This window comes from Anabrus simplex, chromosome 2 (genome assembly GCF_040414725.1).
Source record: "Anabrus simplex isolate iqAnaSimp1 chromosome 2, ASM4041472v1, whole genome shotgun sequence".
NCBI classification, from domain to species: domain Eukaryota; kingdom Metazoa; phylum Arthropoda; class Insecta; order Orthoptera; family Tettigoniidae; genus Anabrus; species Anabrus simplex.
In genome coordinates, this window is record NC_090266.1 from 458,363,164 (window position 1) to 458,379,485 (window position 16,322).

At 39.5% G+C, this 16,322-nt stretch overlaps 1 protein-coding gene across 6 annotated transcripts in view; it reads right to left on the bottom strand.

Annotated features, from left to right (window-relative positions):
• LOC136864187 (FHF complex subunit HOOK interacting protein 2A) overlaps window positions 1–16,322 on the bottom strand; it is a 354,492-nt gene that overhangs the window by 324,986 nt on the left and 13,184 nt on the right. For all 6 annotated transcript variants that reach the window (XM_068226194.1, XM_068226197.1, XM_068226196.1 and 3 more), the window contains exon 2: window positions 3,965–4,105. In XM_068226194.1, coding sequence (XP_068082295.1) covers window positions 3,965–4,105 — 141 coding nt within the window. The remainder of the gene's footprint in view (window positions 1–3,964; window positions 4,106–16,322) is intronic.

The following is a 16,322-nucleotide window of genomic DNA, read 5'->3' on the forward strand; positions in this document are numbered from 1 at the left end:
ATAGGCCCACTACTGCCACAATCGTAAAAAGTCACCAAAAGATGTGAACGACAAACGACGAACGAAAATTTATCACGCCACTCAAGGTGCGTACGACATACGATGTGTCTTCATCAAGAGCTGAGCTCACAATGACTGTTTAGAAATGGCATGGCAACGCGGGCCGGATACGGGTCATGCGCCCTGGCGGGAAGCGCGCTAGGGGCCAGAACTGGTCTGTCACCATTGAACGTGTTAATGATATCAATAACGAAGACCAGAAAACTGAATGTGCATTTTACAGAACTTTGTTTTCATGCTTTTAGTTTATTATAAACTATATTCAATACATACCATCAGATTAAAACTAAATTTCAATCTTACAAAGAAAGAAGCAATGCCTGGTTGTTTATAACTCCCCGCTTCCATCTTGCGGAGGTTTCCTACTTATACACGGTAATTTCACATATGCAATCACTCCGTTCTTATAAGAAGAAAAATCAGTATTTACCTGCTCATCCCGGACAATACTGTATAGAGTAGTAAATGAGTTGCAGGATTGTGACTCCAGGGGGACTTTAGTAATGTAGTGAGATGGACAGCAGACAATGGTATGATTGAAAATGGGATGAAAAGTCAAGTTGTAACTTTCACCAAGAGGAAAAGTCCTCTCAATTTTAATTCTTGTGTTGATAGGGTGATGTTATCTCATGGGGAACAATGTAAGTACCTAGGTGTAAATATAAGGAATGATCTTCATTGGGGCAATCATATTAACGAGGTAGTTAAGAAAGGTCACAGATCTCTTCACTTGGTTATGAGAGTATTTAGGGGTTGTAGTAAGGATGTAAAGGAGAGGGCATACAAGTCTCTGGTAAGACTACAGAGTTGTTCTCGGCTATGGTATGGTAACCCAGAAAGAAGGTTCCCTGGTCCTCCAGGTTGGGGGTTGTGCGCAGGGCCAACATCCCTGCCACGTGAAAAAAATCCTGTTACGAGACTTACCTACAGAGATAGCCGGATGGATAAATTGATGACGACTAAGCGAGGAAAAGGAAAACGAGGTGTTATTTTTTTGGAACCTGGAATGTGTTAAGACCGAGCTTGATAGCTGCAGTCGCTTAAGTGCGGCCAGTATCCAGTATTCGGGAGATAGTAGGTTCGAACCCCACTGTCGGCAGCCCTGAAAATGGTTTTCCGTGGTTTCCCATTTTCACACCAGGCAAATGCTGGGGCTGTACCTTAATTAAGGCCACGGCCGCTTCCTTCTCACTCCTAGCCCTTTCCTGTCCCATCGTCGCCGTAAGACCTATCTGTGTCGGTGCGAAGTAAAACAACTAGCAAAAAAAAAAAGAATGTGTTAAGCCTGTACCAAGAGGGAGCCTTTAGGAATCTGAAGGAAGTTTTAAAAAATTATAAGGTGTCGGTTGCTGTACTGCAAGAAATCAGACGGAAAGGTGCGGATATTATGGACTCGAGAAATTACACCATTTTCTTCAGTGGGGGTGATAAAAACCAGCTGGGAACAGGATTCATGGTAGCAAATGATGTAAAGCAAGCGGTTCTGGGATTCAAACCCATGAATGAGAGACTGTGTGCCCTAAGCTTAAAGTTCTCCCTGTTTAACAAAACAGTATTCTGTGCTCATGCTCCTACGGAAGACTCAAGCGAAGATGTGAAAGATGAATTCTACAGTGTACTTGAGAAAGAATATGAGGCAGCTCCAAGACATGATGTTAAGATTGTTCTCGGAAACATGAATGCTAAAGTAGGAAGAGAAGAAGCATTTAGACCGACGACTGGACTGCATAGCGTCCACATGGAAAGTAATGATAACGGACTTCGGCTCGTAGACTTCGCAATAGCATATGAGATGACGATCTCCAGTACGTATTTCCCACGGAAGAACATTCAAAAGGTAACATGGAAATTCCCCGATGGAGAGACAGAGAATCAGATCGATCACGTTCTTATCGACCGAAGACACGGGTCGGACGTTATGAACGTCAGGACAAAGAGGGGGGCAGATGCAGACTCGGACCATTATCTTGTGATAATGAAGTACAGGCAGAGAATAGCCAATATCACAAAGACACAGGGAAAGAAGTCTTTGAGGTTTGATGTACAGGCACTGCAAAGAGATGAAATGAAGAAAGAAAGCTATAGGGAAGTGGTTACTCAAAAGCTCAGAGGTCGAGAGCAAGAACTAGGAGGAGCTACAGTGACTTAGCAGTGGAAAGTATTACAAGATACTTTGAATAGTGCAGCCGCAGATACGGTGGGATTTCAGAAACCTGTGAGGAGAACAGAATGGTACGATGACGAGTGTCAGGCAGCAGTCTTAAGGCGTAATGAAGCCAGAGAAAAAACACTGCAGCGAAGAACAAGAGCAAGTACTGAGAGATTCCAACAAGCTAGATGAGAGGCGAAGAAGGTACTGAGAAGGAACATTTGCCTGGTGTGAAAATGGGAAACCACGGTAAACCATCTTCAGGGCTGCCCACAGCGGGGTTCGAACCCACTATCTCCCGAATACTGGATACTGGCCGTACTTAAGCGACTGCAGCTATCGAGCTCGGTCCACTCACTTTGGTTTCACTAATAATATAGATTATGAGTCGATATACACTCACGGAAATAACCCCAATAATATGAGTAACTTATTTGTCATATTGTCCTTGAAACTGTTTACAAATATTATTAGGAATATATACCAATAATTTTTACTCATAAACTAATATTACCAAATAACTCTCTCTCACTCACTCTCCTGGCGCTACAGTCCACGCAGGGCCCTGGCCTCTCCTACAGCTGTCGCCCAGCCATCTCTGTCTGCTGCACACCTTCTCCAGTTACGGATTCCCACCATCTCTTCCTAGGTCTTCCTTGCCTCCTCCTGCCTTCAGGGTGTTGTTCAAGGGCCTTCTTTGGAACCCTCTCCTCCTCCATTCTCACCACGTGCCCCAAGTAACTCAGGCGTCTCTTCTTCGCTTCTCCAACCAGATCTACTGCAGCATAGAGCTGGTACACCTCTTGGTTTGTTCGGATGCACCATTCGCTTTCTTCACATATGTTTGTGGTATATTTGATGAAAATTAAATAGGTATGCAAGTTATTTGATTTTTTTTAGTTTTTTCAGTTTTTTCCGTCTCAAATTTAGGGTGCGGGTCTTATTCGGTGGCGGGGGGTATTCGGGATTATACGGTAATTTCGTTGGAGGATTGAGAAGAAATGGATGTGCAAGAACTGTGACTGATGAGGAGAGTCAATCTTTTGTAGATGACAGTATGAAGATGAGGAGATAGTCCTCATCCTTTTATGTTTTATCTCTGAGCTCTTCCCGTACAGATTGTCATTGTGCCCATCATTTTATGGGTTCCTTTTCATGTTCTTATCTCTCTTTATATGACGTAACCCTTGGATATGATGCGAATTTTATTCAGAACTTGCATAAAGAGGCTTTCCAGCATCAGTAATATTTAATTATCAATAAATTAAATTAAATTCTCAATGTGTATGCATGTGACAGAGAAATCTACCAACTAACCTTTGTCATGGTGCAAGCAGCAGTTTCATAGCAATATTTAGGATTTAGTTATGTGCTCTGCAGTAAGAAGTATGGCATTATCATAGTATTTTTCAGAAATTAGAGTAAAGGATCAATTGAAAACACAATTAAAACAAGATACTGTCAGTACCAGGAGTTACAATCTCACAGCCCCTCAGTCAAATGTTCTTGCATTTGAGCTACAGCTGGTAAGACAACTTCAGTTTGCCATGGTGAATATCTTAGTATTTTAAACATCACCATTCCTCTTACACGGACATCTTAAATGTAAAGCTTGTCTGGCTGACAATTCCATGGTTTTGTCCCACAATGGTCACTATTTCAGTTTGATTATCACAAATTATAGCTGTATGGATGCTGCAAGTTGCAGGAAGTATTCATTTATTTCCAAGGAAACATACATTGAATTGGACTTACCTTCAATAATTGCTCCATACGTTCAGGAATATTTGTACTCTCAATTGCAGTTTTACCAAGAGCATTACCATTTATGTAAAATTTCATCACCATCTTCCAGTGGAATATAAAATCATGAAGTGGACAAACTGGTGGAGCCAGCTGTAAATTTTAAATCATACAATTGATACAGTGCATACAGATCACAAATATAGTTTGCACTAGGGACCACATTTCAAGGACAAAGGTTCAACACTGCTCTTAAATACCTAAATCCTGACCATTATTTCTTGATTATACACTAATATTCAAAATACACTGTCTCATAGGGAATTTCCTTTTGTAATTCCCCTGCCTTACATCAAGCTGAAATGAAATTTTGTGCTTGGTGATTGTTTAAATTAGTTATTTTTCAGAGTTATCCAAGCCATTTATACACTAATACAGTATTATTTACTTTTTAAAGTAATTTTAATCATGAAATTAAATTCCCAGCAAACTATTTTGAAAACTCATCTATGATAATGCTCATCAGAACTGATAGTATGCTGTACAATTGTACAAGTTGCTTTACGTCACACCAACACAGATAGGTCTTATGGCAACGATGAGACAGGAGAGGGGTAGGAGTGGGAAGGAAGCGGCCATGGCCTTAATTAAGGTACAGGCCCAGCATTTGCCTGGTGTGAAAAAGGGAAACCACGGAAAACCATCTTCAGGGCTGCCGACAGTGGGGTTCGAACCCACTATCTCCTGAATACTGGATAATGACCACACTTAAGCGACTGCAGCTATCGAGCACTGTGATGACATGGTGTAAGGCCATCTTTTACCTGTGAGCTAATGATGAAGTACAATGGAGAAGGGAAAGATCCCATGAGAAGAATAAAATATACACACTAGAGGTTCCCAATTTTCCTGAATTATAGTCTATTGACTAGGAAGAATTCTCAGTTTCATTGCTAACAATCTGATACAGAGATGCATGAATGATTTCTACTAAAGTGATAAATATGCAAGAAATTACTTTCTGCGCTTGCAGGCCATGATTGAATTGGGTTGGTAGCTCCCAATGTTTCACTGGAAACTGTGCCCAGCAATCTCAAGGGGCCTGCTCTCTGCTACTAACAGAGATGTGGTCCTCTTTTGACCTGAATGCTGTATCTTATTTTTTTCTGTTTACAAGAAAGAAGAACACCTTATCCAAATCTGGACATTGGCAACCTAGTCAGGGGTAGGCTAAGGACCACTGATCAAGTATCGTGAGCCAGAGTTTTACTTGCGATACAGTGACCAGTTCCCTTCTGCTCCTCTAGCCAACAACTCGTGGGCTACTCATCCAAATGATGACCACATCCAATGTTGCTTAACTTCAGATATCTCATGGGATCAGGTGTCTGAACACTACAATGCTGTTGGCAATCATCTGTTAAACAGGTTCAAGCCATCCTAATCGAATGTTCCCCATTGTAATGAATTCCTACATTTCTTTTTGTACAACATCTTACTCACTCACGCAATCTCTCTTCTTGTACAAGAGGACTTTTATTTCTGTAATTTTAGTCTGTTATTGGACAATCAAGCAGGTAAGTAGAAAGTTAAAAGTAATTAATGTAACAAATTGTGCAGCAAATTGTATTTCAACAAGTGTCAGATTCAACACTCGAGACATTTTATTATATCAAATGGGCATAATTCAGTCCCTTGATTGTTTCTTCATGCTGTGAAGGCGAACACGCTTGGAGTTTAACGTGACACTTAATCTTAGCAAATATACCTGTTCTGGAGGAAATAAGGAAGTTTTGTTAACTATGTAATCAATTTCATCGTATCAAACAGGAAGTTTAGTTCCAGCACATTAGCAGTTTCCTTCAATACATTAAATAGTCTTTGTCCAAATATGAGTGTTTGGCTACACGATTAAAAAAATGTTGAAGTTTATACAGTATGATTTGACAATTTGGGTTACTTTTCTCTGGTGTTTGTTCTATTTTCCTTACCTTCTATCACTGGGTTACTTTTCTCTGGTGTTTGTTCTATTTTCCTTACCTTCTATCACCTATATAAACATTTTTTTATTTTACTCCAGACTGCTCATCAAGACCCAACAGCTCTCAAGAAAGGATCTTGCACTGAATATGAACCTCACCTGCTGATTGTTCGCCTCCGTAGCTTAACGGTTAGTGTTATTAGCTGTCATCCTCAGAGGCCCAGATTCAATTCCCGGTACTGCCAAAAGTTTAAGAATGGTAGGAGGGCTCGTATGTGGTTGAAATGGTGCACGCAGCTCACCTCCATTGGGGGTGTGCCTGAAAAGAGCTGCACCACCTCAGGATGAGGACACGAGTTTATTTTACCTGCTGATTAGGCTGGAAGGCTTCCAATTGCTCCCTCTAGTCCCAATTTGTTGTAGTTATATTTATCCTCTGCATGTGGAAGTTCTTATAATTCTTCTTGTGCTTAATGTCTTAACACTTGTTGTGGTTTGGGTCATCTGTGCAGTGACAGGTCTGATGCAGCTCTCCACTCATTCTATCCTGTGTTAACTTTTTCACTTCTATGTAACTACCACATCCTATATCTGTCATATTTATGCCTTGGTCTACCCCTGTTGATCTTATTACCTACACTTTCTTCAAAACTTACCTGAACACGTTCTGTGAGTCTCGAGAAGTGTCCTATCAATTTACCTATTTGTTCTCGTCAACCTTTGCCAAATCATTTTCTATCCTCTTGACTCATTACTTCTTCATTTGAGACCCAATCCACTCACTAGATCTTCAGCATTCTTCTGTACCACCACATTTTAAAAGCTTACTTCTTTTCCATATGCCACGCTCCACACGAATATCTTCAGAAACATCCTTCTAATATACACATCTATTTTCAATGTGAGAAAATCTCTTTTTAACTCTCAAATACATGCATCACCAGTGTAATCCACAGAAACAACTAAATTATGTTTACATTCTTTTTTGCAAGTTGCTTTACGTTGCACCGACACAGATAGGTCTTATGGCGATGATGGGACAGGAAGGTGCTAGGAGTGGAAAGGAAGTGGCTGTGGCCTTAATTACCTTAATTAAGGTACAGCCCCAGCATTTGCCTGGTGTGAAAATGGGAAACCACGGAAAACCATCTTCAGGGATGCCGACGGTGGGGTTCGAACCAAATTCTGTTTACAAAGGCACAAATATTTCTCTGTCTATCTCATCTTCTTGGTAAATTATTAGTTTGCTTCTTATATATTTTTTTATACATCATTGCTTTCTTACACTGAAAACTTTTTCACACTTTGTGAAAGCTGTAACTTACTGCATTCTTTACTAATGAAATGGACTTCAGCGTGTATGAAACCAGAACTTTGAAAACAGAAGAACACTGATGGAAGTGGAATTGAATTCAAGGGCTCAGAGTAAATCATGGTAAGGAACATGGCATGTTTAATAGCAACCACAAACTTGTCAACATTGTGATTCACTTGTGGTTGCTATTGAACATGCTATGTCCCTTACCACTATTTACTAATTTATTTATCTATTCATTTATTTAATAGCGACCGTAAGTGAATCACAGCGTTGACAAGTTTGTGGTTGCTATTACACATGCCATGTCCCTTAAAATTGTTTACTCTTGAGCCCCTCAAACGTTCCCTCCAACTATGGGAATAAACAGATTTCATTTTCTTTTCAAGTCTTCAATTCGACAACATCAAAACTCCAGAGAGCAGGAGAAAATTTGATAAATTAGCCTCCATAAGTGATGTTTAAAAAAAATGATCAGTTACTTTCAGAAGGGATGATGTAGGTCTATTATTTATCACTGTGACAGGCCCTGTCCTGCGACTGCTTTCTCACAGTTTACAGTTTCAGTAAGAATTTGACTCCATTCTTTTTCAAACATAATAAGTAGTGTTTTGTGGGCAGTTTGGCATGACTTTCAACTGCTGCTCTAACTTATCAGATGATCTTAAATCAAACTGAACCTCTGTTTTGAAGATGGTTTCTACGATGTGTTGAAAAATGAGATAGGCCAATTCCAAACATTGACACAGTGTGACCGGTGATTAATTGTCCTAGATTACTTCACTGAGGCTTGGCATTCATCGATCAGCAATAGCCATGATTGTATTAAGAAATACAGGAGCACTGCAAACAAAACCAAACCTCATGGCACCATAGCCCTTGGCCTACCAAGCGACTGCCGCTCAGCCCGAAGGCCTGCAGGTTACGAGGTGTCATGTGGTCAGCACGAAGAATCCTCTCGGCTGCCATTCTTGGCTTCATAGACTGGCGCTGCTATCTCACCGTCAGTTGGCTCATCAATTCTAATCATGTAGGCTGAGTGGACCTCGAACCAGCTCTCAGATCCAGGTAAAAATCCCTGACCTGGCCGGGAATCGAACCCGGGGCCTCCGGGTAAGAGGCAGGCAAGCTACCCCTACACCACAGGGCCAGCATTCAGAGATTCCATTCTTGCCAAACTACTTCCTGCAAGTGGTATAACTTTGCACTAATACATCAAAAGTTTTCGACAATGCAAGGGTGGGAAAGGACTACTGTCAAAAAGGTAGCAGCCATGGCCTTAATTATGGTACTGCCCAAGCATGTTCCTGGTGTGAAAATGTGAAACCATGGAAAACCATATTCAGGGATGCTGACTGTGGGATTCAAACCCACCATCTCCCGAATGCAAGCTCACAGCTACAACCCTAACCTCACGGTGACTCGATCTTCCTCCAAACTTCACAGTAAGAGCAATACAGCCTCGTATGTAATGCTCATAGCACCCACCCATGTCTATTGTGTTGCTCAACTACTACTATTGTGATTTATCCACTCTATAGGATGTTCTTCCATTGATATTCAGTTTTATGGTAACATGTTTTTACCCAGCTGCCTGGGGGAAATCCAACCCTACTAGACGTCGGTCCCAGGCCCAGATAAATAGTAAGGGTGAATGACTGGTATATTGGTCTTGAGGGATTCATCGAGGCCAAATCTATACTTCTGGTAAAACTTGGAGAAATGCATAACTGACAGTCTTCCTGCTAGTGCTTTGAGCAAATCCTGTCCCTGAAAGGAGAGGGGGCAAGGGGCAGTTTCCTGTGCCTTAAAACAGTTATATCTTGGGTAAGGTATGGTAACCCTAACAGAAGAGTCCCTGTCTCTGCTCCTCCAAGCTGGTTGAGCATGTGGCGAACACCCTCACTTTGTATATACACATAAAACCATCGCTGAGAAGCCAACAGATAGGTGGACTGATCTAATGGATAAATGACCTGGCAAATGAAGGACAATGATTTGGTTATGGTGATGTGGAGTATATACACAGCAGGTGCTCTGAAACAATTGAAAATAGAAATGGACAAATATAATATAAAATGGACATAGCAGCAGCTCAGGAAATGTCTGTGTATTTTTCTTTTTACAACTTGCTTTACGTCGCACAGACACAGATAGGTCTTATGGCAATTGTGGGATAGGAAAGAGCTAGGAGTCAGAAGGAAGCAGCCATGGTCTTAACTAAGGTACAGAAACCATTGAAATCCATCTTCAGGGCTGCCAAGAGTGGGGTTTGAACCCACTATCTCCAAAATGTAAGCTGACAGCTACGTGACCCAAACCACTCAGCCCAATGCTAAGTCAGGAAGTGTACTGAAGATGGTACAATGGATAGTAGAAAATTCACCCTGTTCTACAGTGGACATGTAAGCAACAACCTTGGTACAGGTTTCTTAGTCAATAAGAAATCCAAACAATTTATTCTAAATTTTGAATCCATAAATGAAAGATTGTGTATTATAATTTAACAATCTGTACGCACGCACCTACTGAAGAGAAGGAAGAGATTGTGAATACCTTCTGACAAACTTAATCAGGTATACCAACAGATCCCAGCATATGTTACAAAGATTTTAATAGGGGATCTCATTGCAAAGATTGGAAAAGAGGAAATTTACAGACCAGTTGTAGGAGGGCGTAGTTTGCATGATAATTCAAATAATATTGGGAGGACAGCAGTTGAATTTGCAATGAGTAATAGTCTGATTATTAAACCTAGAACTGCTGCTGGTTTATCTGTCGAATGCTGCAGTTACCGGGCAAGCTGGTCATGCAGTTAGGGGTGCACAGCTGTGAGCTTGTCTCCAGGAGATAGTGCGTTCGACCCCCGCTATTGGCAGTCCTGAAGATAGTTTTCCGTGGTTTCCCATTTTGACACCAGGCAAATGCTGGGGCAGTACCTTAATTAAGGCCATGGCTGCTTCCTTCCCACTTCCAGCCCTTTCCTATCCCATTGTCGCCATTAAGATTTACCTGTGTTGGTGCGACAAAGCCAATAGTAAAAAAAATATGCTGTAGTTTTTCCTCAATATACACCATTAAAATAAAACCATGCCTGTAATCACTTATTAATCCTAATAAATCCATATTATACACCAAGAGAAAGCTGAAATACTAATCTATATGAAATGACAAAAATAACAAAAAAATTGTCAATTTCTTACTATCGAAAAATACAATTATAAAGTTTTCTGAAGAAAGGAAATTTTTGAAATAGTTTGCTCTAATTAGAGAATTTCTCATAGATAATTTATTCCTGAAACACACAAGTATGTTCTTACATTTTCTCCACAGTTCTCCACTTTTCATTTCGAATGCGAAGTAAAATAATCTTGACCATAATGGCCGCTCTGTCGTCGAATAAATACAGTTGCCTCTATATCCCTCTGACAATCGCATGTCAGTCTTGCATATCCACTCTTATATTGGTAAGTTTTAATCATCATTACAGGCTGTACTCTCATTTTGTTTATATTATACTCACGCACTTACATTCCCTATTTTCTTTCTCTTTTTTACAGACTGTATAAGGTTCATGTCAGCCTGGCAGCACGATCATTTATTACCCAAAGGGAACGGTTTGACAACTTGGTTATACACCATTTTATATTATTTTTAATATGATCCAATTTGATTTAGATAAGGGAGTATTGGATTAAGGACACATTTGATGTCTAATCGCAACAGTGCTCAACATTTTATCTACACAGATGTACCCCTAATGTCGTATTTATATAGAGATGACAAGATGGACTTTACTTCCATGCCATTATTTATCAATTTTTAATATGACATATTGTACGTGTCACCCTGTTTCATTAGATCTGAATGTAATACATGAATTTTAACCCTCCTGGAGCCAGGTGGTAGTGCAAGCACCCGCCCTTTAAATTGCCAAAGCCGATCAGGTCGGCCTTTAAACATTGCTAGAGCCAATTACATCCGCCGGCTTAAAATTCTGTGATATACATAATTTTGCAGCAACCTATGTGATGTACAACATATAGTAAAGGGGCTACAAGTTATTGTGTGCCTGATCTTGCTTTGGCAGTTCTAAGAGGGTCTTCTAGCTTTCAGAAGAGTCATTTCTTGTGTTTAGAAGTACCGCTAACCAGTCAGAAAGAGATTGCTCCTTGCAGTGTGTGGATTTGTGACAGCAAAATGGCAAGTGGTTCACGTGATATTTTTTCAGCAGGTATTGATGATGATAAATTAATGGAGTATTTGGAACAATACAAAGTTAATGCGGATGATTTATGGAATAGCGATAGTGAATTTAGTTCAGAGTGTGGCGATGAAATTATACCAGACTCGCCCCTGGGATCACCGCAGCTAAAGAAGAGGCTTATTTGTTTCTAACGGCACAGAAGCTACTGAGAATATGGTGGTAGATGAAACTAGTGATGATGATGATGATGATGATGATGATGATAATGTCTCTGGAAACATTTTGTGGAAATTTCTCCCAATGAACCCGATAACATTCCTCAACCTCCTATCTCCTTCATGGAACTTCCAGGACCTAAACATGCCCCAACCACCTGATTCTTCGCCTGTATCATACTTCAATTTAATTTTCACTTCTCTCTCCTAAACCTTATAGTCCTCTATCATTGCATCAATGCTGATCCCCGCAGGCCAAATGTAGCATGCCTGCCTCTCACCCGGAGGTCATAGGTTCGATTCCTGGCCAGGTCAAGGATTTTTACCTGAGCCTGAGGGTTGGTTCGAGGTCCACTCAACCTAAGTGATTCCCATTGAGGAGATATCTGAGAGAGAGACGGTGACCCTGGTCTAGAAAACCAAGAATAATGACCGAGAGGATCCGTGTCACTGACCATGCGTCACCTACTAAAGTGCAGGTCTTCGAACTGAGCAGCAGTCGCTTGGTAAGCCGAAGCCCATCAGGGCTTTAGCGCCATAGATTTTTAATTATGTATAGCCTATTCTGTTGTATTGTAAAATGGTATTTTTTGAAATAGATACTGGAATCAAAAATGAGAAAATGATTTTCCTGAAAACAAAAACTATAATATCAACTATTATTTTTTGATAATTCAGAATTATGTTTTTATGCTATGTAGTCTGCATGTAGAAAATTTCTTGTCAGTATTTGCTATACATCGATACATATATGCACATTTTTTTTGTGAGTAAAAAAATGTCCTGTTTTTACTAGTGATGTTTGAATCTATTTTATTTTTCTCGTTCAAATTAATTATTTTATAGAATTATATTTAGAAATACATTATATATCATTACGTATATACTTTTGTATCGTAAATGATTTTTTCAAAGTCTACATTGAGAGAGAAAGTGCGAAAATGTTTTTCTCTTCCTAAAAATGAACATTATCGGCAACTATAATATCAACAATAAAACGTTTTTGATTCTTTATATCACTCTAAATCAGTTGTTTATTCTATGTAGTAGACATGTAGAAAATTTCTTGCGGGTATTTGCCAAACACCGGTAGATATACGCGAATTTTAAAATACATGTATTTCCATTTCCACTAAAGCTGGCCTGGCACTTTACAGTAGTAGAGTGGAGGCAGAGCTCTCTTTTCCAACTGATGGTGAGCGGCCAACCAGATCGGCTCCTGGCTCCAAGAGTGTCAACCTATATACCTGAAGAGAATTAAGATATTTCTCAAAAAAATGTACTATATATTCTGCAGTGTGAAATGTAAATACAATTTTAATACATAGTATTAACTAGGTGGATTATCCATCTCGCTATTTACTGTGCTAACATTTTTTGTTTTAAGGAAATGGATTATGAGCTCTTTTCACATAACGGGAGCTGCATTATAGACAGGCAAGTTCTTAGGCCCAGGATGATTAGTGACAAATTGTATATCTTGAGCTGGATAATTACTTTCTTGCAGTTCTATGTCAGTCAAGTTCACACTTTCCCCTTCACTGGTTTCTTCAAATATTGACGTACTGCCAATGATGTCACCTGCACCAACATGAACATCATTCTGGTTATCGGAAATTCTCATTTCTTCCGAGGCACCTTGAAATGAAATGGCGTATGGCTTTTAATGCCGGGAGTGTCCGAGGACAAGTTCGGCTCGCCAGATGCAGGTCTTTTGATTTGACTCCCGTAGGCGACCTGCGCGTCGTGATGAGGATGAAATTATGATGAAGACGGCACATACACCCAGCCCCTGTGCCAGCAAAATTAACCAATTACGGTTAAAATTCCCTACCCTGCTGGGAATCGAACCCGGGACCCCTGTGACCTAAGGCCAGCACTTGCTGTCACTTTCACTACTTTCAGGAATAATTTCATTGGAATTAACACAATAATCACTGTCACCATTAGTACTGTATACTCTTTCCTCACTCTATGCAAGATCCTGAATTGTAAAGGGTTGCAGCCTTCAGATAGCAAATCTCCAGGAAAAATGGTCCAATTCAAATTCAGTCCTGTGATATATTGTGATGTTGAAAGATCATTATCTTAATTTCAAGATGATTCTCTGACAGAAGAATCGAATTCACACCAGAAAATGTGGGGAAGTACCTTACTGCGCACCGTGCAAGAAAGTAAACAATGTCTTATGTTACTCATTCTTTACTTCTTCATTTGTGTATGAAGACACTGGTATCTTGTATTGTTTTATTCATATAAGTTGGTCTACATGTTGTAAGAACAGTGGCTGAAGATATCTTCGAAAATCAAGCGCTTTATTTTAGAATCGTCAACACTGATTCTAAGAACATATGAAAGTACTTTCACTTCTACAGCTAAATCAACTTCACCAAAATCTTACGTGCTTTTCAAAGACTTTCGTGCTGAGCTGAGTGGATTTGAAGAAAAGAGGGCGAATCTCACAACCGTTAGTACGAGGCACACAACAGTAGGCCACGCACCACATGCTGCAATGAAAGGTTAACTTCATGGACACCGCACTGAATTGCTAATGTCTACCAGCTACAAATTAAGAAAGTGCCAGTTATTTAACCATATCTTCGTGTGCCATCCTTGATTCAACCATTGACAATGTCCAACAGACGAACTTTTCAGTATTTTCATGATATTTTAACAACAAGCACTAATGGAACATTTTAACATTATGCAACGCATCTTAGAATTTTAGAGCTTGATTTTAATTTCATCATATTTTACATGTTGTGCACATAGTTCATCCCAGGTGTTTTTAACACTTTTTAAAGTCATTTGTGTGTGTTTGTACATTTGTTTTAGTTATTAGATGTGTTTGTACAGTTTTGCATTCAGGCTGATGATGGCCAGCCAAGACCGAAACTAGTTCCTAGGTTAGAAATGTAATGTTAACATTACATAATATAGTATTGAAAAGGTGGACCATTACGACATAAGGTAGTTATTATTGTGAATTTTTTTATTTGAACGAAGGTCGAGGTGCCTCAGTATGTTTCTAAGCATGTGTTGGGAGTGCTGACACGTGTGTTGTGAAATAAACAAGAAGCTATGGTTTACAAAGGAAGTTTGGAATCCGACAAAATATTGAACATGTTGTTCAATGAAGACTCGGGTGATGAATTTATACCAGTAGAAGGAGAAAGCGATAGTGACAGAGAGTTTGAAGAACAACCTACAGAATGTGACATGGCAGACGTTTTAGTACTGGATACCGATCTGCTATATAGGCAAACTTCACCACCATTTACTGCTAATACAGGGCTAAATATCGCTGGATAATGAAATCAATTGCATGACCTTTGTAAATTTCTTTCTTTCTGAGGATGTTTTAAAATATATTTGTGAACAAACGTCGCTCCTTCACTAAATACTCTTGCGTACAGGAATGGAAACCAGTAGAGGTTCCCAAGCTAAAAGTATTCTTAGGTTAATGCACAGACATATAGACTGGCAGCGCCCTATCTCGTAGCATTGGTGCAAGTGAAGCCAGAAGCTTGCAGCCGCCGCCACCTTTCGTCACTACAGATCCACTGTAAACATGCATGTTATTGTGTTACGTGCGGTTTATTTTATGTTGTTTTAATGCAAATATCATAATAATGCTTCGACAAACTACTGTGTGTTAAATAACACAGCATGTTTTTATTGTTTACCCACCTATTCAATACAATACAATCTTAAAAATTAGGACTTTGTCCTATCAAAACTGTTACCATAAAATTAATACATTGGATGGTATATGTTTTGCCTATCAATAGTAGGCATAATCAGCCATATTTTTTTACCTTAGGAATAGGTAAGTACCTGATTGGAAATGACTTATGAATACTGTTAAAAACTGTCTTGTAAAATGGATTAAAGATCGTTGAACAATTCTTACAATATAAAATGTAGTATACTATTACTTAACAATATTTGTGTTAATATTTCAGTCTAAAAACAAGACAAATATTTGAAGATTATGACATAGGTGGTTGGTTCTTGATATTAAAAGATATTACAATAAAGATAAAAATCAGAAAGCACATTCCATTTAACTGGAAAATGGCACGTTCAAAACTGGAGGGAAGTTGAGCACTGGTGATGGTCGTTTCTTCTTGAAGTAAATAGGAATTGATTTTCATTTATATGCTTATAAATTTTGAAGAATTTTCATATGGCCTGGTTCTTTTTGAGATATTAGTTGGGATGTTGGTGCCGTAGGCTATATTGAAGTTTGTGTAGACGTCATTAGGCCATCTTCTTTGATATAAAATTTGTGGGAAGAGTTTGTGATAGGTGTGGCTCTTTGTTGTTGGACGTGTTGAAGTGAGCGTACTAGTCGAAAGGGAACGTTGTCAATCGGTGGGTAGCCAAGTGTGTGATGAAATTCCCTTCGACCTCCGAGATGTTAACTTATGCTGAGGGCTTTAGAGCCGATTGACAACAACGTTCCCTTTCGACTAGTACGCTCACCTCAACACGTCCAACAACAAAGAGCCACACCTATCACAAACTCTTCCCACAAATACTACATCAAAGAAGATGACCTAATGACGTCTACACAAACTTCAATATAGCCTACGGCACCAGCATTCCAACTAATATTATCTCAAGAAGAACCAAGCAATATGAAAATT